At 44.4% G+C, this 25,119-nt stretch overlaps 1 protein-coding gene across 2 annotated transcripts in view; it reads right to left on the bottom strand.

Moving 5' to 3' along the window:
• Positions 1-9,848: 9,848 nt before the first annotated feature.
• Positions 9,849-25,119, bottom strand: part of LOC106581302 (chloride channel protein 2) — a 246,150-nt gene continuing 230,879 nt past the window's right edge. For both annotated transcript variants that reach the window (XM_045703912.1, XM_045703913.1), the window contains 4 exons: positions 21,136-21,174; positions 18,586-18,690; positions 16,881-16,967; positions 9,849-10,104 (listed from right to left, as the gene is read on the bottom strand). In XM_045703912.1, the coding sequence (XP_045559868.1) occupies positions 9,895-10,104; positions 16,881-16,967; positions 18,586-18,690; positions 21,136-21,174 (441 nt within the window). In that variant the 3' untranslated portion in view covers positions 9,849-9,894. The remainder of the gene's footprint in view (positions 10,105-16,880; positions 16,968-18,585; positions 18,691-21,135; positions 21,175-25,119) is intronic.

Raw genomic sequence — 25,119 nt, 5'->3', positions numbered from 1 at the left:
ATAATTAAGGGACATTTTTATAGGGGTTGATACGTTTTTCATTAGGGCAAATAAAGTCTGACATTTTTAAGTGGAAATTACAAACTTTAGAAGACTTTTAAACCTTGAATACACTACAATTTGCATTTCCTGCTACTGTGTGACAACAGAGTGATCGAAGATAACAGATCTATATGTACGGACCTCTCTCTACTTCAGTTTCTCACCCTTCTTTCACCATCCCCCTTCATTATATTCCCTTTCCATCTCTCCTTTACTCTTTCTCTGCTTGCTCTCTCCGTCATCTCCATCTTCTATTTCTCCTTCCCTCAACTTGGCCTCTCCCTCCCTCCCTCCCTCCATCCTTCTTCTTCCCTCATTCCACTCTCTCGCTCTCATCGTACTCTCTCTGCCTCAGGTGTTGGAGAATGGGAGTGTCAGTGATACGTTTACCCATAAGACCCTGCTCTTGGAGCACATGGACCCCCTGTCGGTCAGTGGCACGCTGACCCGAGGGCATGCTGGTGGCCAGAGTCAGGAGGACGTCCAGTATGGAGGTGCTGAAGCTCCCAAATGGGATGATTTGATTTCAATAGATGTATTATTTGTTTGTTTAGGTGTTGATGTTGATTGTTGTTGAATGAATAAATGTATGATCTTTATGAAGAAAATGCATAAAAAAATGGATCATTAACATTGCACCATATTAAAGTATGTAACATGGGGTTTGGTATATTACATACACACACAGTGCACCCTGGTCAAAGAAAGGTTCAGACCAGGTTACAGACAGTCCCCCTAAAAACCTCCATACTGAACACACTGGGTAGACCTGAGAGAGAGCTCTGTTCATGAATAAGTGACCAGCTATTGCTTGCACGTTTCCTGACAACAATGAATACTTGTCCAAAGCCATAGAGCCAGTAATATCCTGGATGATAATTGGTCTGACAAGATTTTAAGAGAAGCAAAAATAAATCTAATGCTTGTCATCCTTCATCTCCTGTCTCCATCTCCTAGCTTCTCGCTCTTTGGAGCACGCGCACACGTACATGCACACAGAGTATCAGACCGGTCTGAGTAAGTCACACCGAGTTTAGTTTGCTCAGGGAAACTTTCTTCATAGAGCCGTCTGCACTTTTTTAGCAGCAATTTAATCTATCTGCCTGTCTGAATATGAGTCACAGTTAAAATATCCCCCCCTTGTATCCTTCTCACTCTCTGTCGAGCTGGGGAGGAGGACTTTTACTGTGACACCTTAGTGTATTATTAATCAATATGAAGTCCACATTGCCTGGGACAGGAGACGAAACTCAGTGGTTGTGTTGAGAACGTGTACAGCAGTTCAAGCAAGGAATGGCACCGGCACCACCAACTCCATCAATGACTAGCACCTCCACCTCCATCAAGGACTAGCAACGGCACCACCACCTCCAGCAAGGACTAGCACCACCACCTCCATCAAGGACTAGGACCACCACCTCCATCAAGGACTAGCAACGGCACCTCCATCAAGGACTAGCACCACCACCTCCATCAAGGACTAGCACCACCAACTCCATCAATGACTAGCACCACCACCTCCATCAAGGACTAGCAACGGCACCACCACCTCCAGAAAGGACTAGGACCACCACCTCTATCAAGGACTAGCAATGGCACCACCACCTCCAGCAAGGACTAGCATCTCCGGCACCACAACCTCCATCAAGGACTAGCACCACCACCTCCATCAAGGACTAGCACCACCACCTCCATCAAGGACTAGCACCGGCACCACAACCTCCATCAAGGACTAGCACCACAACCTCCATCAAGGACTAGCATCGGCACCTCCAAGGACTAGCAGCTCCGGCACCACCACCACCATCAAGGACTAGCACCACCACCTGCATCAAGGACTAGGACCACCACCTCCATCAAGGACTAGGACCACCACCTGCATCAAGGACTAGCACCACCACCTCCATCAAGGACTAGCACCACCACCTGCATCAAGGACTAGCACCACCACCTCCATCAAGAACTAGCACCACCACCTCCATCAAAGACTAGCACCACCACCTCCATCATGGACTAGCACCGGCACCTCCATCAAGGACTAGCAGCTCCGGCACCACCACCTCCATCAAGGACTAGCACCACCACCTCCATCATGGACTAGCACCGGCACCTCCATCAAGGACTAGCACCGGCACCTCCATCAAGGACTAGCATCGGCACCTCCATCAAGGACTAGCAGCTCCGGCACCACCACCTCCATCAAGGACTAGCACCACCACCTCCATCAAGGACTAGCACCGGCACCTCCATCAAGGATTAGCACCACCACCTCCATCAAGGACTAGCACCGGCACCACAAACTCCATCAAGGACTAGCACCACCACCTCCATCAAGGACTAGCACCACCACCTCCATCAAGGACTAGCACCACCACCTCCATCAAGGACTAGCACCGGCACCACCACCTCCAGCAAGGACTAGGACCACCACCTCCATCAAGGACTATCACCGGCACCACCACCTCCAGCAAGGACTAGCACCACCACCTCCATCAAGGACTAGCACCGCCACCTCCATCAAGGACTAGCACCACCACCTCCATCAAGGACTAGCACCGCCACCTCCATCAAGGACTAGCACCACCACCTCCATCAAGGACTAGCACCACCACCTCCAAGGACTAGCAGCTCCGGCACCACAACCTCCATCAAGGATCAGTGGTGTAAAGTACTTAAGTAAAAATACTTTAAAGTACTACTTAAGTAGTTTTTTGGGGGGTATCTGTTCTTTACTTTATATAGTTTTTAAACTTTTACTTTACTACATTCCTAAAGAAAATATTGTACTTCTTACTTTTTCCCTGACAACCAAAAGTACTCATTATATTTGGAATGCTTTTCAGAACAGGGAAATGATCAAATTCAAGTACTTATCACGAGAACACGTGGTCATCCCTACTGCCTCTGGCCTGGCGGACTCACTAAACACAAATGCATATTTTGTAAATAATGTCTGAGTGTGGGAGTGTGCCCCTGGCTATCCATACATTTTCAAAACAAGAAAATGGTGCCATCTGCTTTGCTTAATATATGGAATTTTAAAGGGTTTATACTTTTGATACTTAAATATATTTTAGCAATTACATTTACTTTTCATACTTATGTATATTTAAAACCAAATACTTTTGGACTTTTACTCAAGTAGTATTTTACTGGCTGACTTATTTACTGGAGTAACTTTCTATTAAATGTATCTATACTTTTACTCCAAGTATGAAAATGTAGTACTTTTTCCACCACTGTCAAGGACTAGCACCAGCTAGCACCGGCACCACCACCTCCATCAAGGACTAGCACCCGCTAGCACCGGCACTACCATCTCCATCAAGGACTAGCTCCGGCACCTCCATCAAGGACTAGCACCGGCACCACCACCTCCATCAAGGACTAGCTCCGGCACCTCCATCAAGGACTAGCACCGGCACCACCACCTCCATCAAGGACTAGTCCCGGCACCTCCATCAAGGACTAGCACCGGCACCACCACCTCCATCAAGGACTCGCTCCGGCACCTCCATCAATGACTAGCATTGGCACTAACACCTCCATCAAACAATACAAACTGCTCGTATGGCATTAAATTACAGAAGATGGGTAAAAAATAAAGATTGCACCATTTTCTCTCCAACATACACTTAGTCTCGGTTTCTCTCACACACATACAGACAGACATGAATAATCCAAATCTCTAACAGGATTGGGCAGTGTTGGGTCTCATCTCAGATTGCAGTGTTGACTGTTGGTCAGATTACAGGGATTATAGATTACACCGGGACATAATTCAGAACAAAGGCGTCAGAGACAGGACTGTAATCTCATCTGGAACAGCAGAGACAGGGCAGTTTAAAACATCCTACTCTACTGCACAGCTGTCTGGACCACAGACACAGACGATACACTCCACAGGGAGAGAGGTATACTTTTCACACCTGAAGTCCGCCAAGGGATAGAGAAGCCCACTTAATGAATGAACCCATTTAGCTATAATTAAGCATTTATATGCCCATTTCAGTACAGATGGTATTTCACTCCAAAAAACAGATTTGTTTTTAACAACAAACACACCCCAGAGGGAAAGAATGAAAGAGCGATAGAAAAAAAAGAGAAAGAAAAAAAACAGTTGTTGTTCTACAGCTTCTTGGGAGAGGAGGATGAGAGAAAAAGAGGGGCGAGGGAAAGGAAGATTTTAGGATGATCAAGACTCCAGACTGCCATTTGTTAAAATCTCTTTATTCATCCCTGATATACAAAACATTGTTTTATTTGTTCTTGTGAAAAATAGCACTGGACTTGTTAAGCTCTGTCTGGTTTGACCCCAATGGGTTTCCGTAATGGGCCTATAACACATCATACAGTCCAGAGTCAGACAGCTACAGTACAAGCAGCAGAATCCAGAAATGGCCTGGGACCAAACAGACAGTGTGTGTGTGTGTCATCCCACACACACACACACACACCATCCTTCTTCCTTAGGTCTACACACGCACACCTGTGCGTTCATTAGTTTCCCTCTTATACATACATATATATTGTTTTACATTTTTAAATTTCTTTACAAAAATAAGGTTCTCGCATTCATGTCAAGTCATAGATTAAAATCTGGTTAGAAAGTGAGATGAACAATTGTTATTGCACAAGTTGATTACCTAATAATTCAAATAGAAATAATAAAAAACAAATCACTGATTCTTCTTCTATTTTGATTAAAACCTATTAATAAATATGCACCTGCCCTACTATATCTATCTGGTAGCAAATGAGATGTCATAAAGAAAGGACAGGGGAAATAAGGAGAGTGACTTCAGAGAAATAATGTGTGTATTTTCACTGGTCCCTTCAACTAGCTTGGGGAATGACAACGGCGAGTTGCTGTGGTGATTAGGGATAATTGCACACTGCACTGACACATTATCCTCCTCCTCTGTGTGTGTGTGTGTGTGTGTGTGTATGAATGACTACTATCAAATGCAGAGACATGGGTAGACATTATTATCCCTTAAACGTATCACATTCATTTCCAGAGAGAACCAATCCTACCCCTGTTACCATGCAGAGGCCTGAGAGGATGTAGGCACTTGTGAAATGATGATGTCATACGGACCACAGGGCATTAGAACACCCACGGGGCCTTTAAAAATTCTTTAAACATTCCTTAAATGTTCCTGCTACTTCAGGGAGTGGGTCTCATTCTGCTAGCGTTATAGTGTTACTTGCATTATACAAATTACATATATAAACAATGTAGAAATGTTGGGGACATGCTGCAAGGCTGGAAAAACATTGAGCATTGGACCATTTCATAACAATCAGACATGGAAGAGCAATATGCAACAACAACTAAAAAGGAGTTACAGGAAGAGCAACTTGATAGATAGCAATGATCATATATTACAGCAATGATATGTTAAATATATTACATCTGTAAACCTAGAGCAAAGTTTTAGATTCACGCATCCCCAAAAAGCCCTGTCCCCTTTCCCAAAATAAGTCATGAATAAAGCTCATTGGATGAATGCATAATGCCAATCGAACCTAGATCAAAATTAATTCAATGAGAAAAGACAAAATAAAGGAGGATAAAAACAACATATTTAACAAATAGCCATCATCATGACATTGTCCGTTAAAATGATATACACAACAGCATATTTCTCCTGATATTTTCAATCTTTTTCTGGTCATAATTCTAACAATATAAAACACAGGCTTCAAAGTCACATGCACTCCTTCATGCAAAGCCATGCTGTCACTCAAGGTGTGTGAGTGCCTATCTCTGCATGTCAGTCTGAAGATGTTCGTGTGTGTCTTTTCTTCTCAGTGGCAGTGAACAAGGCAATAACTCACCACTGAAAATACAACCTCTTCATGCAATAACACATCCAGGTGGTTAAAATGTCAGTGTGTGTGTGTGTGTGTGTGTGTGTGTGTACTTTGTTCAATGTGGCACTGCATAAGGCACCTGAATGTGTATAACCAGTCAGATGCACTCAGCTTGCATATGTGAGCAGAAATCTTGCCGTCGCTGGCAGAAAACAGCAGTAAAATCAAAATAACAACAACTGCAGGTGGAAGGACTGTTTTACACAGGAGTGACTCTGCTCAGTCATTTTCGGAGGCATCAGGCCTTTCAGTCCAAACATTACAAAGAAGAGAGGAAGAAAGACGACACAAAATGAACCCTGCCTGATAATCAATCAGAGAGAGAGAGAGAGAGAGAGAGAGAGAGAGAGAGAGAGAGAGAGAGAGAGAGAGAGAGAGAGAGAGAGAGAGAGAGAGAGAGAGAGAGAGAGAGAAAGACGGAAAGAAAACAACTAGTGGCCATACTAACAAAATATATATTTTTTTGACCCACAATTCAGTGAGGGAGTGTGTGAGATCTGATTGGAAGCTGCACACTGGGCTTGTGCAGTATGGAGCTTCTATCACCAAGTAAAACATAATTAAAAGTTAAATACATTCAAATGACTAAGGATACCATACAGCACATTAAGCCAGAGACTGTCGTGAGGAAACTACATGAATAAGTAAAAAGCACAGAGGTCAGACTCCTAACCATCTAACTAGACCTCCTCTAGGCTGCTCTAGTAGGCCTATTGATAAGTCATACTGTAGCAGGAATGGAGTGCTTTATCATTGGTTATGTATAGATCACTGATCGGTAATGCTGACGGTTTCTTATTGGTCAGTATGGATGGGCTATAGTGTTTGTCATTGGACAGTTAGTTCAGATATCTAGTTTCAGTCAGTTGGCTACCTTTCAGCATTAATCAAACTGGCTATATGTGGTCTGGGTCTGACCCTACTCTGATCACCATACTGGACAATGGACATATACAGCAGGGATGTGAAGTTGGCCACCCAGAAAGCTACCCTGGGTTTGATTGAAGAAAAACACCCTAAAGCAGGAAATTAGATAACTGAAAACCTTTCATCCTGTCATCTTTCAGCCGTCCATTCACTCTCTCTTCCCCGTTCCTTTTTCCTCTCTTTCTCCCTCCCTCCCTCCCTAGCCCAACACACTCAGTCAGGGTTATTAAGAGCTATATTTAGAGAAAACCCTCTTCTCTTGGAGTGTGCAGACTGGCTCTTATTAAAACCTGTGTGTGTGTATGTGTGTGTGCGTGTGTTTGAAGCCGTGTTTTCTTAAAGGAGTTAACAGCACGTGTGTTGAAGCATGCTGAAAGGTAATGTGTTTACACCTGCTTTCACCATTCTGCAGAATACCTACATACATACTGTACATCTGTTTGCATAGAGTACACTATTCTCTCACCCACTCACTCACAAATGCAACACAGAAAAAAGTAGAGGGATAGAGGGAGAAGACACAGAGAGAGAGAGCGGAGAGAGAGAGAGAGAGAGAGAGAGAGAGAGAGAGAAGACAGAGAGAGAGAGAAGACACAGAGAGAGAGAGAGAGAGAGAGAAGACAGAGAGAGAGAGAGAAGACACAGAGAGAGAGAGAGAGAGAGAGAGAGAAGACAGAGAGAGAGAAGACAGAGAGAGAGAGAGAGAAGACACAGAGAGAGAGAGAGAAGACACACAGAGAGAGAGAGAGAGAGAGAGAGAAGACACAGAGAGAGAGAGAGAGAGAGAGAAGACACAGAGAGAAGACACAGAGAGAGAGAGAGAGAGAGAGAGAGAGAGAGAGAGAAGACACAGAGAGAAGACACAGAGAGAGAGAGAGAGAGAGAGAGAGAGAGAGAGAGAGAGAGAGAGAGAGAGAGAGAGAGAGAGAGAGAGAGAGTGGTGAAGATGTCTCCCAATGTGAGACCAGAACAGTATGTGGTTCTTTCTACAGAGGCTAGGACAAAAAATAAAACTGTTGCATCATCCCATACACTGGATAAGGTACAGTGAAATGTGTTGTTTTAATGGGTCAGCCATAGTAGTACAGTCCCCCTGGAGAAAAGTAGGGTTTAGTGTCTTACTCAAGGGCACAGACAGATGTTTCACCCTGTCAGCCTGGGGATTTGAACCAGCAACCTTTCAGTTATTTGCCCAACGCTCTAACCACTAGGCTACCTCCATACTTAATTCCAGTTCCAGGTCACTCAACCAGATGGGAACAAAATAGAACAGAGCTGGAATGATAAGACTGAAATGTGTCTGATAAGAAGATTCAAATCACAAATTAAAGCAGGTGGTTGGTTTCGCTACCTTCTTCGTGTAAATACATACAAACCAATACGTCCATGCACTCAATACACACACTCACATCCATACCGGTACACAAGCCTATCTTCTTGTCACCGTACAACCGTCTGTATATGGAAGACTGGTCAGAAAGAAATGTTTACAGGTCCACAAAATGAAAACAAACTTTGAACATTTCCTCACCAATACCCAAGTCGCTATAAAAATAATAAAAATGCAATCCCTTTTATAGTCAAACCACATTCTATACATTTTGTTCTGACCACCTTTGTTAAGCAGTGACACTCCTCTCCCCTCCCTAACACCCAGATCTCTTCTGTGCTGGTTGGGGCGAGAGCAGAGTCCATCCCTCAGCCTCAAGAGTTGAGTAAGTGCAGGGCCCAAAAGCCCACTGGGAGGAGGGGTAAAGGAGAGAGGGATGGAGAGGAAGGTTAGGAGAGGAGGAGGAGAGAACTTTATTTCCCAGAATGTAGTATTGATCCAAGCCCTGAGGTTGCAGCATCGGTTGTGGTTTTGAGGCGGGGCGGGGGGCGGGGGGGCTACGCTCCTCATACTCCTCTACCCTCCAACACACCCGTCACCATCCTCATCCCCCTGTCACCCTCCCCATCCCCCTGTCACCCTCCCCATCCCCCTGTCAACATCCCCCTGTCACCCTCCCCATCCCCCTTTCAACATCCCCCTGTCACCCTCCCCATCCCCCTGTCACCCTCCCCATCCCCCTGTCACCCTCCCCATCCCCCTGTCAACATCCCCCTGTCACCCTCCCCATCCCCCTTTCAACATCCCCCTGTCACCCTCCCCATCCCCCTGTCAACATCCCCCTGTCACCCTCCCCATCCCCCTTTCAACATCCCCCTGTCACCCTCCCCATCCCCCTTTCAACATCCCCCTGTCAACATCCTCCTGTCCCCATCTACCTGTCCCCATCCTCAATTCCCTGTCCCCATCCACCTGTCCCCATCCTCATCCCCCTGTCACCCTCCTCATCCCCCTGTCCCCATCCATCTGTCCCCATCCTCATCCCCCTGTCACCCTCCTCATCCCCCTGTCAACATCCCCCTGTCCCCATCCCCCTGTCACCCTCCTCATCCCCCTGTCAACATCCCCCTGTCCCCATCCCCTGTCCCCATCCATCTGTCCCCATCCTCATCCCCCTGTCACCCTCCTCATCCCCCTGTCAACATCCCCCTGTCCCCATCCCCCTGTCACCCTCCTCATCCCCCTGTCAACATCCCCCTGTCCCCATCCCCTGTCCCCATCCATCTGTCCCCATCCTCATCCCCCTGTCAACATCCTCCTGTCCCCATCTACCTGTCCCCATCCTCAATTCCCTGTCCCCATCCACCTGTCCCCATCCTCATCCCCCTGTCACCCTCCTCATCCCCCTGTCCCCATCCATCTGTCCCCATCCTCATCCCCCTGTCACCCTCCTCATCCCCCTGTCAACATCCCCCTGTCCCCATCCCCCTGTCACCCTCCTCATCCCCCTGTCAACATCCCCCTGTCCCCATCCCCCTGTCACCCTCCTCATCCCCCTGTCAACATCCCCCTGTCCCCATCCCCCTGTCCCCATCCATCTGTCCCCATCCTCATCCCCCTGTCACCCTCCTCATCCCCCTGTCCCCATCCTCATCCCCCTGTCCCCATCCCCCTGTCCCCATCCCCCTGTCCTCATCCCCCTGTCCCCATCCCCCTCACTGGGACTTCTCGTCAGAGTCGGAGGCCAGGTGCTCCCGGGGGAGGGACATGGACTTGTGGCGGTCCCACAGCTTGTGGAGCTCTGTGGCTTCGTTCTCACTATTGCTGCTGCTGGTGCCGCTGGTGCCGCTGTCCCGGAAACTGGAGAGAGGGGGGCGCACCTTCACCCCCTTCACCGCCACAGAACCCTCGATGGCCTTCCGCAGCTACAGAGATAATACAGGAAGAATCAGTCAACAAAGGCCAAGAGACTTGCCCAATCAGACCCCTAGCCTGTACACTGACACTTAGGGACTAAGGGTCACAGTTATGGAGTACCAGTCAATTTGGGATTGAAAATATGTAAGGCTTAGTACCAGAGAGGACAGTTCAATCTGTACTCCGACAGTGTTAGGGAAGTGTAGACCAAAGCAGAATGGTGAGGTTTAACCATGGCGATATTACAGGGTGGTTGCTATGGTGTTTCTAGGTGATACTATAAGGAGTGTGGCTATGCTACTGTACCATGGTAATAAAGTGGGCTTGGGCCATATACCATATACCGGGGTATTTGGAAACGGCTACGGGATGGTTCTTCAATACCGTCAATATCGTTTAAACTATTTCTTTAAATAAATGTGAATATTTGTAGCTACTTTAAGTAAATACCTGCAGTCAACTTGTGCAATACGTTAGGAGATAAAGAACATTGCGGTCTTCATTTCACCTGTCACATTATTATGAAGCTTACAGTAGTCCCTAGTCACATGTCACGTGGTGTTTGGAATTTTCTCTTTATGTATATCCAAGGCATTGATTTAGAGTATACAGTATACCCTCTGAAAAGTTCTGCAGTATGTATGAGTCACTCACTGTTGTGCAGCACGTGCCAGGTAATCAAATCAAATACATTTTTATTTGTCATATGCTCCGAATACAACAGGTGTAGACCTGACAGTGAAATGCTTACTTACAAGCCCTTAAGCAACAATGCAGTTTTAAGAAAAATACCTAAAAGAATAAAGAGCAGCAGTAAAATAACAATAGCGAGGCTATATACAGGGGTACCAGTTCAGAGTCAATGTGCGGGGGGGCACCGGTTAGTCGAGGTAATTGAGGTAATATGTACATGTAGGTAGAGTTATTAAAGTGACTATGCATAAATAATAACAGAGAGTAGCAGCAGAGTAGAAGAGGGGTGGAGGGGGGCAATGCAAATAGTCTGGGTAGCCATTTGATTAGATGTTCAGGAGTCTTATGGCTTGGGGGTAGAAGCTGTTTAGAAGCCTTTGGGGTCTAAACTTGGCGCTCCGGTACCGCTTGCCGTGCGGTAGCAGAGAGAACAGTCTATGACTAGGGTGGCTGGAGTCTGAACATTTTTGGGCCTTCCTCTGACCCCGCCTGGTATAGAGGTCCTGGATGGCAGGAAGCTTGGCCCCGGTGATGGACTGGGCCTCACGCACTACCCTCTGTAGTGCCTCGCAGGCCGAGCAGTTGCCATACCAGCCAGTGATGCAACCCGTCAGGATGCTCTCGATGATGCAGCTGTAGAACCTTTTGATGATCTCAGGACTCATGCCAAATCTTTTCAGTCTCCTGAGGGGGAATAGGTTTTGTCGTGCCCTTTTCACGACTGTCTTGGTGTGCTTGGACCATGTTAGTTTGTTGGTGATGTGGACGCCAAGGAACTTGAAGCTCTCAACCTGCTCCACTACAGCCTTGTACAGCGACAGTGTTAAGGAAGTGTAGTCCACAATCATCTCCTTTGTCTTGTACAAAGGAGATGTACTGTATGGAATTCACAACTAAATGTTTACCAGCTAGCTATCTTAGAACTATTAAGTTAACTGTCTAAAATGTGTTAAATGCTCTGCGTGTGTGCATTTGGTTTGCAAACTAAGTAGCTAGTTAGCTATCTAGCTACGTAGTGAGCTTCTTCCATAATCAAGCTTCTCTTGGTAACAGGAGAAAATCCCCTCCTGGATCAAGAGCCTTGCGGTCTAATATTTGTTTTGTGCGTGCAGCAAAATGTAAATAGCATTTTTTTGTTACTTGTATAACTTTATGAGCTAGGTGGTCTGTCCTGCAAATACTTTAGTTCAGAGACTATACATTTTCGCAATGCGCTCGTTAGCATTCTCTGTTGGATTTGACATGTACTTGTTAGCATTGCTAACCTTCGGATTACAAAGGCTCAGTGGGGTATTACAGAATATCCCAGTATGGCACAAGGTCGGTATGACAATCAGGTTACTGCCCAAGCCTATAATAAAGTAAAGGCGGACACATTTTATGGTTATGAAACTCAACATTTATTTGACCAAACAATAGCCCTGATCAGACATCATGTCATATACTCCATCCCTCTCCTTCCCCAACAATGACAGATGTCTTGGAAACAGCTGTTTCTAAACAGAGACACAGGTTGCACACACACCCTCCCTGTGTATCCAGTTATTAGGAGGCATAAGGAGAGCTGAATGCAGTAATACTGTGTGACAGAGACAAGAGGCGAGGAGAGTTGAGGCGAGGGGAGGAGACAAGGGGAGGCGAGGCTCATCTCACTGCTGTTTTTGTCTGCTTGTCTAATACCAAATAAAAGGCCTAAATGTCAGCCAGTGGAACAACACTGTGCTTAGCAACATTCTCCCGTTTTACAGCCAATTCAGAAAGACAGAGTGCTTCTTTCTGTTTTGTTTGTGAAGAGAGCGAGAGAGTGAGAGCGAGAGAGAAAGAACAAGAGGCAGACAGAAGAGAGACTGCAAGGAACATTATCCAGTCATTTGTCTCGCTGTCTGTCACCAATTGAAGGGCCGGAAAGAGCCGAGCTCATTAATGCGGACTGTGTGTGTGATGGTGGTGACAGTTCCCTTTCAGTCAGTCAACTTCGGTACAACATACACTACATGGCCAAAAGTATGTGGACATCCCTTCAAATTAGTGGATTCGACTATTTCAGCCACATCCGTTGCTGACAGGTGTATAAAACCCAGCACACAGCCATGCAATCTCCATTGACTTTCAATGTGGCACTGTCATAGTATGCCACCTTTCCAACAAGTCAGTCCGTCAAATTTCTGCCCCGGTCAACTGTAAGTGCTGTTATTGTGAAGTGGAAACGTATAGGAGCAACAATGGCTCAGCAGCAAAGTGGTAGGACACACTAACTCACAGAACGTGACCGTTGAAGCGCGTAAAAATCGTCTGTCCTCAGTTGCAACACTCACTACTGAGTTCCAAACTGCCTCTGGAAGCAATGGCAGCACAAGAACTGTTCGTCGGGAGCTTCACGAAATGGGTTTTCATGGCCGAGCAGCTGCACACAAGCCTAAGATCAGCATGCGCAATGCCAAGCGTCGGCTGGAGTGGTGTAAAGCTCTCCACCATTGGACTCTGGAGCAGTGGAAACGTGTTCTCTGGAGTGATGAATTACACCTCACCATCTGGCAGTCTGACTGACGAATCTGGGTTTGGCGGATGCCAGGAGAATGCTACCTGCCCGGATGCGTAGTGCCTCCTGCAAAGTTTGGTTGAGGAGGAATAATGGTCTGGGGCTGTAGTTCATGGTTCAGGTTAGGCTGCTTAGTTCCAGTGAAGGGAAATCTTAACGCTACAGCATACAATGACATTCAAGACAATTCTGTGCTTCCAACTTCGTGGCAACAGTTTGGGGAAGGCCCTTTCCTGTTTCAGCATGACAATGCCCCCGTGCACAAGGCGAGATCCATACAGAATCGCCCAATATCAGTGCCCAACCTCACTAATGCTCGCGGCTGAATGGCAGAAAGTGCCCGCAGCAATGTTCCAACATCTAGTGGAAAGCCTTCCTAGAAGAGTGTGGCGGCAGGTAGCCTAGTGGTTAGAGCATTGGACCAGTAACCGAAAGGTTGCTGGATTGAATCCCTGAGCTGACATGGTAAAAATCTGTCGTTTGGCCCCTGAACAAGCTAGTTAACCCACTGTTCCCAAGTAGGCTGTCATTGCCTATTTAAATAAAGGTTACAATTAAATAATTGAGTGGAGGCTGGATTGGGGGGACCAACTCCTTATTAATGCCCGCGATTTTGGAATGAGATGTTGACAAGCCGGTGTCCACATACTTTTGTAGTGTACTATGGGGGGAGTTGCACTCTCATAACCTCGGTTGAAGTAACTAAAATCACGGCTGAGAAGGCCAATGAAATCCGTTGGGGTCGGATGGGGCTGGATTCCATTTCTCCACAGTATGTTGTTCCGAAGTTGACTGACTGAAAGGTTATGTAACGTTATGACCAAGGTTCCCTCAAAACTGCGGGCGTGAGCGGCTGCGCACTTCCTCCAAGGACTGCTGCGTAGCATAAATGCCATGTCGCGCAGAGACTCAAGAGATTGAACTTCACTGAGTTTGCACTATATAGATAGTTTTTCTGTGATCAAATCAACATTATATCAGCCCCTTTTCAACGCAACAAGCCAAAACAAATCTAACTCTGCAAGATTGAGTCTGTGATTTTGTTGTAGGCAGAGACAGACCGCAACGGAGTAGAATTATTTTGGCAGCGGTAGCCCACTAGCAGACTTTCTATCCCCCGCGAGTGAATGCGCTTTTCTGTTCATATCAGAGCTGCGCGGGTGCGCATTTGTTGACATTCTTTGCTAGTTAGCGAGTTATTAGACAAGTTTTATAGATCAGAAATGGGGAATTACTGCTTCCCACAAGAGCACATTTCATGCTGTCTTTAAAAAAACAGTCAGGTATAAAGCTTACGTCTTAACTAAAGGGGCAGTGTTGTATTTAGAGACAGGCTTGAATATGCAAATAAGCCAATAGGCAGAGGGGTTAAACCTGTTAAGGTGTAGGGGGCAGTATTTTCACGGCCGGATAAAAAACGTACCCAAATTAAACTGGTTACTACTAGAATAACTAGAATGTGCATAGTATTAGTAGATTTGGATAGAAAACACTCTGAAGTTTCTAAAACTGTTTGAATGATGTCTGTGACTATAACAGAACTCATATGGCAGGCAAAAACCTGAGAAAAATCCAACCAGGAAGTGGAAAATCTGAGAATTGTAGTTCTTCTATCGAAACTACAGTGTCTGTGGGGTCACGTGGCACTTCCTAAGGCTTCAATTGGCTGTCAAAAGCCTTCAGAAAGTTTTTTCATCCGTCTCCTGTAACTGGGCAGAGAAAAGGAGCTCAGTCAAAGAGTGGACTGCCTGAGGACCAAGGGATTGAAGATGCTCGGTCCCGCGACCGCGCCCTTCCTTCTTTTTCTTCTTGATTGAATACGCTATTGTCCGATTGGAATATTATCGCAATTTAACAACGTTTGACATGCTTCTAAGAACGGTAATGGAACATTTGGACTTTTTGTGTCTCGAATTGCGCTCGCGCGTTATGCCTTTGGATAGTGACCTGAACGCACGAACAAAACGGAGGTATTTGGACATAAATAGTAGCAGTCCTGGGAGTGCATTCTGACGAAGATCAGCAAAGGTAAAAGAATATTTATAATACTAATTCTGAGCTTAGGTGACCCCAGAACATGGCGGGTGTCTGTATAGCTTGCTTTGATGGCGAGCTATGTACTCAGAATATTGAAATATGTGCTTTTGCCGAAAAGCTATTTTAAAATCTGACACAGCGGTTGCATAAAGGAGGACTGTATCTATAATTCTTAAAATAATTCTTATGTATTTTGTCAATGTTTATGATGAGTATTTTTGTAAATTGATGTGCACATTCACCGGGAGTTTTGGTGGGAATACATTTTCTGAACATCACGCGCCAATGTAAAATGCTGTTTTTGGATATAAATATGAACTTTATCGAATAAAACATACATGTATTGTGTAACATAATGTCCCAGGAGTGTCATCTGATGAAGATCGTCAAAGGTTAGTGCTTCATTTAGCTGTGTTTTGGGTTTTTGTGACATATCTCCTTGCTTGGAAAATGGCTGTGTGGTTATTTTTGTCTATGTACTCTCCTAACATAATCTAATGTTTTGCTTTCGCTGTAAAGCCTTTTTGAAATCGGACAATGTGATTACATTAAGGAGAAGTGTATCTTTAAAATGGTGTAAAATAGTCATATGTTTGAGAAATTGAAATGATTAGATTTTTGATGTTTTATATTTCGCGCCCTGCTGTTCCATTGGATGTTCCGCTAGAGGAACGCCTGTCCTCAACAGGTTTTAAAGTAAGGTAATAATAATTATCTGTATGGTAATAATAATTCATTGTTTTTTGTAAAGTGTTTTTTTTTTGCATCATACAACACAATACAATGGCATTTACAGTCACCTATTTGGTCCATGGTGTTACAGGCCAAGTAAAAAATAATGAATTAATGTCAAGCCCTTCATAATGTAAAAACGTTTTTAGAAGTCTCATGCAATGTAGGTCTGCATTGAACACCACATATAGGCTACTGTAGGCTATATCATAGAAATCAAAAGCTATTTCCATGTGATAATGCTATGTGATTTGCTCTATTGGTTTTGTTGGTAGGCCTACACTATGCTCAAATAGCCACAATATCTTATTGGCTACTGTCTAAAGCTGTAAGGGTACAGCCTCAGTGTTCACTGTAAATGTGCGCCGGAAGATGCACAAAATTCTCACAATGTTCAAGTTTCCGTTCACAAGACCTAAAATTTGCTCAGTGACCCCAAAAATGTGAGGGAACATTGGTTATCACTATAACTACTGTTCCCTGAAGGAGGAAAACAAGGTACAACACCTGTTTGGCACCACACGTTCCTGGGCTCGGTGACGAGCAGTATTAAATTGAAGGAATGAATCCGAGCCTCACACTTATCACCAGCGAGGCGCGGATTTCATTGGCCTTGTCAGGCCTGATTCAGGGAACAGTAGTTATAGTCATTATGTTACGTTATGCAGATGATTGTGACAGTGAGGAAGATGATGATGATCATGTCATGATGCTGTAAGTGATGATGATGATGGGACAGTGTCTTGTTGATGTGGTCAACTCCAGGTGATCAGTGTCACTCACCTCTTTGAGGGACACCACTCCAATGAGTCGTCCGATGCTGGTGACATAGGCATGGTCCAACCCAAGCAGAGAGAAGATTGTGTGGGTCTGGGGACAAGAGAACAACACACTTAGAACCAACTGCTACAACACTTAGAACCAATATTTAGAACACTCAGAACCAACAGCTAAAACGGTTAGAATCAACACTTAGAACCAACACCTAGAACACTTGGAACAAACACCTTAAACTGCTAGAACACAACCAACCATAGATTCCATTTTGACATTCCTTTAGAGACATAGCCTCCTGTGAAAATCTTTGAGCAGCTGTTAAACAACAGCAGTTAGTGCATTACAACAGTCAGCTCAGTGGTCATTGGAGAGCTGCATGGTGTGCAGGCTCCTTCCTCATTCAACTAATGAAGTAATCAGCAAGTAATCAAAAGGAATCACCTTGATTAGTGTAATCAGGTGTTTGAGCACCACTGAGCTAAATTGTTGTGAAAGGTACAACATCCCTACTGATACTATAAACTGCTAGAACGTCAAATGAACCACACAGACAGCAGCTTGAGCCTAAACCCAAATCACAGGGAATATAACTACCTTATTGTCATTTAAATATTTAATGCAATGGGAGTTTTCCATTACAATGTACCAGGAAACAAACAACACAAACATACAGTAGCATGGAATACACATCACCCAGACTGACAGACACAAGAGAACAAACACAAGTTTCCATAAGACACACACAAACACACACACACACAGGACAAAATCTGAATTGATGCAATAACGCTAAATAGAAAGAAGGGTTTATAAGAACGTGCACCACAGTTGAATGTAAAAGTTGTCAAAAATATAAATTAGTAAAGTAAAGTACAGATACCTCAAAAAACTACTTAAGTACTTTATACCACTGACTAGTTTGATGGTTGTACTACCATTAATTATCCCATTGACAATCACCCATATTAGCATACTTATTTCATTTCAAACTTCACATTTGTCTAGTATAGGCTACTTATCGTAATGAACGACAGCAAAATGCCTGCGATAAGTGATCGAGATGGTCGTTTCGGTTTAGCGTCCCAGCTCTAGAGCATGCGCACATGCACACACTAATATGTGGAGGGAGACTGTATGTGGTATTGGGTGTTGGCAGTGTGCGGTGAGGAAGGTTGAGAGAGGGGAGAGCTTGATGGATTGGTGCAGAATCCCACTCTTAAATGTTTAAACAGCAGGCACACAGAGCAGGGAGGTGAGGATGGGAGAAGAGAGGAAAAGAGGGGGTGGGGCATTATGAATGGAGGACATTAGGCCTGCCAGGCAAATGAGATAAAGTGAGTGTGTGTGTGTAAAAACGCTCTGTAGTGTGCATGTGAGTGTGTGTGTATGTGTATGTGAGTGTGTGTCGCAGTAGGAAAACTAAATCACCACTGCTCAAAAGCCTCCCCTGTGTGTGTGTGTGTGTGTGTGTGTGTGTGTGTGTGTGTGTGTGTGTGTGTGTGTGTGTGTGTGTGTGTGTGTGTGTGTGTGTGTGTGTGTGTGTGTGTGTGTGTGTGTGTGTGTGTGTGTGCGTGTGCGCTTGCAATGCAGTGGTTATAATAGAATTAACACAGGACTATCCATCTACAATACTCATTTTACAATATTAATCCTGGAGCTATTTAGTCAAAAGGGGGTTGTACTGAGCAGCATAATTAACAGACAGACAGACCTTATGTAGTGAGGTGCGCTCCACCAGTTGGAAGGGGGCGGGGTCGATCTTGCAGTTGTCAAAGTTCACCTGCTCGTCAAGCTGGTTCTCCTCCCACTCTGCAATCTGCAAACCCAATGAAGAGGAGAGTGGAGAGAAACATTATGGAAGTACTCAAACCCTCGTAGACACATAGAATGCTTAAATGGTCTTTACATCCATGGTGATAAATGAAGGGATATGGCTCTTATCTTTAATTCAGTAAGGCATTCATTCATATTTCAGAAGATAAAAACATTCCTTTTAAATGCCTTAAACTCCAATGATTGTTAACAATATGGGCTTCATCAAATGTAAATGCTAATAGCCTAGCAAATATGAGAGTGATATGCATAATAAGCATGGTATCAGCTGAAATAATAAATTATGGAATAATGTTCAGAACAAAGGTGAGAATAAAACAGTTAAAGCGCTTATCAGTGGAAACCTTTCAGACTATGTAAATTGAGGTACCACCAAGCATTTTAGCTTGAATCTAAAATCCAAATGATCCTAATAGCAACCAAATCACTTTGCAAACCCCAACACTAATCTCAATCCCTATCCAACCCCATTCATTAGACGGTATATATATATATATATATATATATATATATATATATATATATATATATATACACACACTACCGGTCAAAAGTTTTTTTCTTTATTTTTACTATTTTCTACATTGTAGAATAATAGTGAAGACATCAAAACTATGAAATAACACATACGGAATTATGTAGTCAGCAAAAAAGTGTCAAACAAATCAAAATACACAACTGTTCAAAAGTTTGGTGTCACTTAGAAATGTCCTTGTTTTTGAAAGAAAAGCACCTTTTTGTTCATTAAAATAACATCAAATTGATCAGAAATACAGTGTAGACATTGTTAATGTTGTAAATGACTATTGTAGCTGGAAATGGCACATTTTTTTATGGAATATCTTCTAATAGCCACCCTTTTCCTTGATGACAGCTTTGCACACTCTTGGCATTCTCTCAACCAGTGTCACGCCCTGACTATAGAGAGCCCTTGGTTCTCTATGGTGTTTAGGTCAGAGCGTGACTAGGGGGGTGTTCTAGTCATTGTATTTCTATGTTGGTGAGATGTATGGTTCCCAATTAGAGGCAGCTGGTAATCGTTGCCTCTAATTGGGGATCATATTTAGGTAGCCTTTTCTCCACCTGTGTTTTGTGGGATATTGTTTTGTTTAGTGCATTGTGTGCTATGAACGGCATGTTCATTTTGGTCTTTGTTGTTTTGTTAAGCTTCACATTAAAATAAAATATGTGGAACTATACACACGCTGCGCTTTGGTCCCGTCCTTTTGAAGAACATGTGGCCTGCAATTTCTGAGGCTGATAACTCTAATGAACTTATCCACTGCAGCATAGGTAACTCTAGGTCTTCCATTCCTGTGGCGGTCCTCATGAGAGCCAGTTTCATCATAGCGCTTGATGGTTTTTGTGACTGCACTTGAAGAAACTTTCAAAGTTCTTGAAATTTTCCGTGTTGACTGACCTTCACGTCTTAAAGTAATGATGGACTGTCATTTCTCTTTGCTTATTTGAGCTGTTCTTGCCATAATATGGACTTGGTTTTTACCAAGTAGGGCTATCTTCTGTATACCCCCCTACCGTGTCACAACACAACTGATTGGCTGAAATGCATTAAGAAGGAAAGAAATTCCACAAATGAACTTTTAAGAAGGCACACCTGTTAATTGAAATGCATTCCAGAGTCCCTCCCCAATAAATTGTTCTGAAGTGTCCGTCCTATATCTATAGATATAAGAAAGATCAGGAAACAATTTATTATTAATATGTATTTAACCCCTTATTTTTGGCACTGAAGAGTCTCCATATATACTTCCATAAGGTTTTTGAACTGGTACTGGGGACCTTCACACAAGTCGTGTGAGCCCTGTGGGCGTCCAAGAGCAAAACAACATGTACATGTTCGTAAAAGTCTCACCTTTCCACAGAGGGGTATTAGTGTGTAGCCCAAACTGTTCGGACGCTACAGACAGAAGTTGGCAGATCGGCTGTACCGACTTCCGACGAGTCCCAAGACGCTTGTGGGGGTCGTAGAGTCTCCTCTTTCCATAGAGGGGTCATATCGTTCGGACGCTACAGACAATTATGTGAGAAGACCAATTTTCGGGATGTCTCATGGTCTGACAAACACCGCTCTAGCTCTGTCACCTTTCACCGCTGATGCGGAAGTGCGACGTAGCTTAAACTGACCATTTTTTTAAGGGGATTTTGGTATTATGCTAATTAGATGTCCACTGGGGCGCGGTTAGAGGTTGTTGCCTGTTTCATTTGGCCAAACAGTGCCTGGCTGTGGTCTCTGGTGCAGAGATAATAGATGCCCATAGAGTTTCCAGCTTTGATAAAGCTCTTCATACACAGTGACTTATTATTCCCCTGATAACCAATCAATACACCGTAGCATAGACATAGACAGCACTGACACATCCTGAGAGAAAAGGGAGAAAGAGGGAGAGAAAGTGTTGTAGGGTCTCACCTCTCTGATGGTCATGTCATCATCCACATCCAAGTCATCCTGAGAGGAGAGGGACAGGAAACAGATCAACACACTTACACTGCAAACACACACCAAAAAAAACTTGTACACACGGCCGCACACAAGCGCTACAAACATGTACAACGTCTAAACGACAGTAAATAACTTAAAATACAAACCCAATGACACACAGTACACTCATACCACAAAGAAAACACTTGTCCATGTCGTGGCCACATAGCGGTCAAACTGAACACAGTTACAAAATGAAAAGGTGGATGGAGAGATGTGACAAGAGAGACTAAATTAATAACTACACAGATGGCCACGGTGGGGGTTGAAAACGTACTTGAAACAGATGAGGATAATAATGGGTTGCATTCATAAACAGTGCTTTTCACAAGGTCTCAAAGTACAGATGGGATGATTGGCACTAAAGGATTTGACCATGGAGTGATGATGGCCACAGTTTGGATATGTGCCGGGCGGGCCTGAAAACCTGAGAGAGTTCTACAGTGCTGAGTGGTACTTTAGTGTGTGTGTGGGTCAATGTCAAAAGGTGTGTGTAGAGCCCAATTCGGACAGGGTACGTTTTCTGGGGGAGCTCAGGTTATATAATTAAGTGCACAAGCACAAATCACCACATCCATCATTTTCGTCCCGTCCGAATCTGCCACGTCAGTAATTTTTGTTTGGCAGAAAGATTATTGGGCTCCCGAGTGGCGCAGTGGTCTAAGACATTGCATCTCCACCACTGCAATACTTGGTTCAAATCCAGGCTGCATTACATCTGGCTGTGATTGGGAGTCCCATAGGGAGATGTACAATTGGCTCAGTGTCGCTGGAGTAGGCTGTCATTGTAAATAACAATTTGTTCTTAACTGACTTGCCTAGTTAAATAATTAAAACCTACTGTTTTTCGGGAAAATCCCAGGTCCTGTCCCGTGCGAATCGTCATCCCTATGTTTTGAGGGATATTACAGAGTTTAACAGGTGCTGCACCCAGTTTGGGTTAGAACATGGAAACAAATTGATCCTTAAAACAAAGTGCTATGCACGTAGCATACAGATTAATGATCCGTTTTGTCACATATCAACTTTCCTAGAGCCATACTTCTCTTTTAAAAGATGACGTGGACAATATTGTGCCGATGAATTGCCAAATATGTCAGTTAATTAAATGTCTGCATAGATCATGGTTCTTATTGATATGCATTATTATTTTGACTTTCTCTGAACTGAAGGCCATCAGGACAATATTAGGCTATCCCTGGACATCTTAACTGAAGGTCATCAGGCCAATATTAGACTATCCCTGGACATCATAACTGAAGGCCATCAGGCCAGTATTAGACTATCCCTGGAAATCATAACTGAAGGCCATCAGGCCAGTATTAGACTATCCCTGGACATCATAACTGAAGGCCATCAGGCCAGTATTAGGCTATCCCTGGACATCATAACTGAAGGTCATCAGGCCAATATTAGACTATCCCTGGACATCATAACTGAAGGTCATCAGGCCAGTATTAGACTATCCCTGGACATCATAACTGAAGGCCATCAGGCCAATATTAGACTATCCCTGGACATCATAACTGAAGGCCATCAGGACAATATTAGACTATCCCTGGACATCATAACTGAAGGTCATCAGGCCAATATTAGACTATCCCTGGACATCATAACTGAAGGCCATCAGGCCAGTATTAGACTATCCCTGGACATCATAACTGAAGGCCATCAGGCCAATATTAGACTATCCCTGGACATCATAACTGAAGGTCATCAGGCCAATATTAGGCTATCCCTGGACATCATAACTGAAGGCCATCAGGCCAGTATTAGACTATCCCTGGACATCATAACTGAAGGCCATCAGGCCAATATTAGACTATCCCTGGACATCATAACTGAAGGCCATCAGGCCAATATTAGGCTATCCCTGGACATCATAACTGAAGGCCATCAGGCCAATATTAGACTATCCCTGGACATCATAACTGAAGGCCATCAGGCCAGTATTAGACTATCCCTGGACATCATAACTGAAGGCCATCAGGCCAATATTAGGCTATCCCTGGACATCATAACTGAAGGCCATCAGGCCAGTATTAGACTATCCCTGGACATCATAACTGAAGGCCATCAGGCCAGTATTAGACTATCCCTGGACATCATAACTGAAGGTCATCAGGCCAATATTAGGCTATCCCTGGACATCATAACTGAAGGCCATCAGGCCAATATTAGACTATCCCTGGACATCATAACTGAAGGCCATCAGGCCAGTATTAGACTATCCCTGGACATCATAACTGAAGGCCATCAGGCCAATATTAGGCTATCCCTGGACATCATAACTGAAGGCCATCAGGCCAATATTAGACTATCCCTGGACATCATAACTGAAGGCCATCAGGCCAGTATTAGACTATCCCTGGACATCATAACTGAAGGTCATCAGGCCAGTATTAGACTATCCCTGGACATCATAACTGAAGGCCATCAGGCCAGTATTAGACTATCCCTGGACATCATAACTGAAGGTCATCAGGCCAGTATTAGACTATCCCTGGACATCATAACTGAAGGCCATCAGGCCAATATTAGGCTATCCCTGGACATCATAACTGAAGGCCATCAGGCCAATATTAGACTATCCCTGGACATCATAACTGAAGGCCATCAGGCCAGTATTAGACTATCCCTGGACATCATAACTGAAGGTCATCAGGCCAGTATTAGACTATCCCTGGACATCATAACTGAAGGCCATCAGGCCAGTATTAGACTATCCCTGGACATCATAACTGAAGGCCATCAGGCCAATATTAGACTATCCCTGGACATCATAACTGAAGGTCATCAGGCCAGTATTAGGCTATCCCTGGACATCATAACTGAAGGCCATCAGGCCAATATTAGACTATCCCTGGACATCATAACTGAAGGCCATCAGGCCAGTATTAGACTATCCCTGGACATCATAACTGAAGGTCATCAGGCCAGTATTAGACTATCCCTGGACATCATAACTGAAGGCCATCAGGCCAGTATTAGGCTATCCCTGGACATCATAACTGAAGGCCATCAGGCCAGTATTAGACTATCCCTGGACATCATAACTGAAGGCCATCAGGCCAATATTAGACTATCCCTGGACATCATAACTGAAGGTCATCAGGCCAGTATTAGGCTATCCCTGGACATCATAACTGAAGGCCATCAGGCCAATATTAGACTATCCCTGGACATCATAACTGAAGGCCATCAGGCCAGTATTAGACTATCCCTGGACATCATAACTGAAGGTCATCAGGCCAATATTAGACTATCCCTGGACATCATAACTGAAGGTCATCAGGCCAATATTAGACTATCCCTGGACATCATAACTGAAGGCCATCAGGACAATATTAGGCTATCCCTGGACATCATAACTGAAGGCCATCAGGCCAGTATTAGACTATCCCTGGACATCATAACTGAAGGCCATCAGGCCAATATTAGACTATCCCTGGACATCATAACTGAAGGTCATCAGGCCAGTATTAGGCTATCCCTGGACATCATAACTGAAGGCCATCAGGACAATATTAGACTATCCCTGGACATCATAACTGAAGGTCATCAGGACAATATTAGACTATCCCTGGACATCATAACTGAAGGCCATCAGGCCAGTATTAGACTATCCCTGGACATCATAACTGAAGGTCATCAGGCCAGTATTAGACTATCCCTGGACATCATAACTGAAGGTCATCAGGACAATATTAGGCTATCCCTGGACATCATAACTGAAGGTCATCAGGCCAATATTAGACTATCCCTGGACATCATAACTGAAGGTCATCAGGCCAATATTAGACTATCCCTGGACATCATAACTGAAGGTCATCAGGACAATATTAGGCTATCCCTGGACATCATAACTGAAGGTCATCAGGCCAATATTAGACTATCCCTGGACATCATAAC

The sequence above is a fragment of the Salmo salar genome, chromosome ssa20, assembly GCF_905237065.1.
Source record: "Salmo salar chromosome ssa20, Ssal_v3.1, whole genome shotgun sequence".
Classification (NCBI taxonomy): Eukaryota; Metazoa; Chordata; class Actinopteri; order Salmoniformes; family Salmonidae; genus Salmo; species Salmo salar.
The sequence above is the reverse complement of the archived record's forward strand: the minus strand, read 5'-3'. Positions and strand labels throughout refer to the sequence as shown.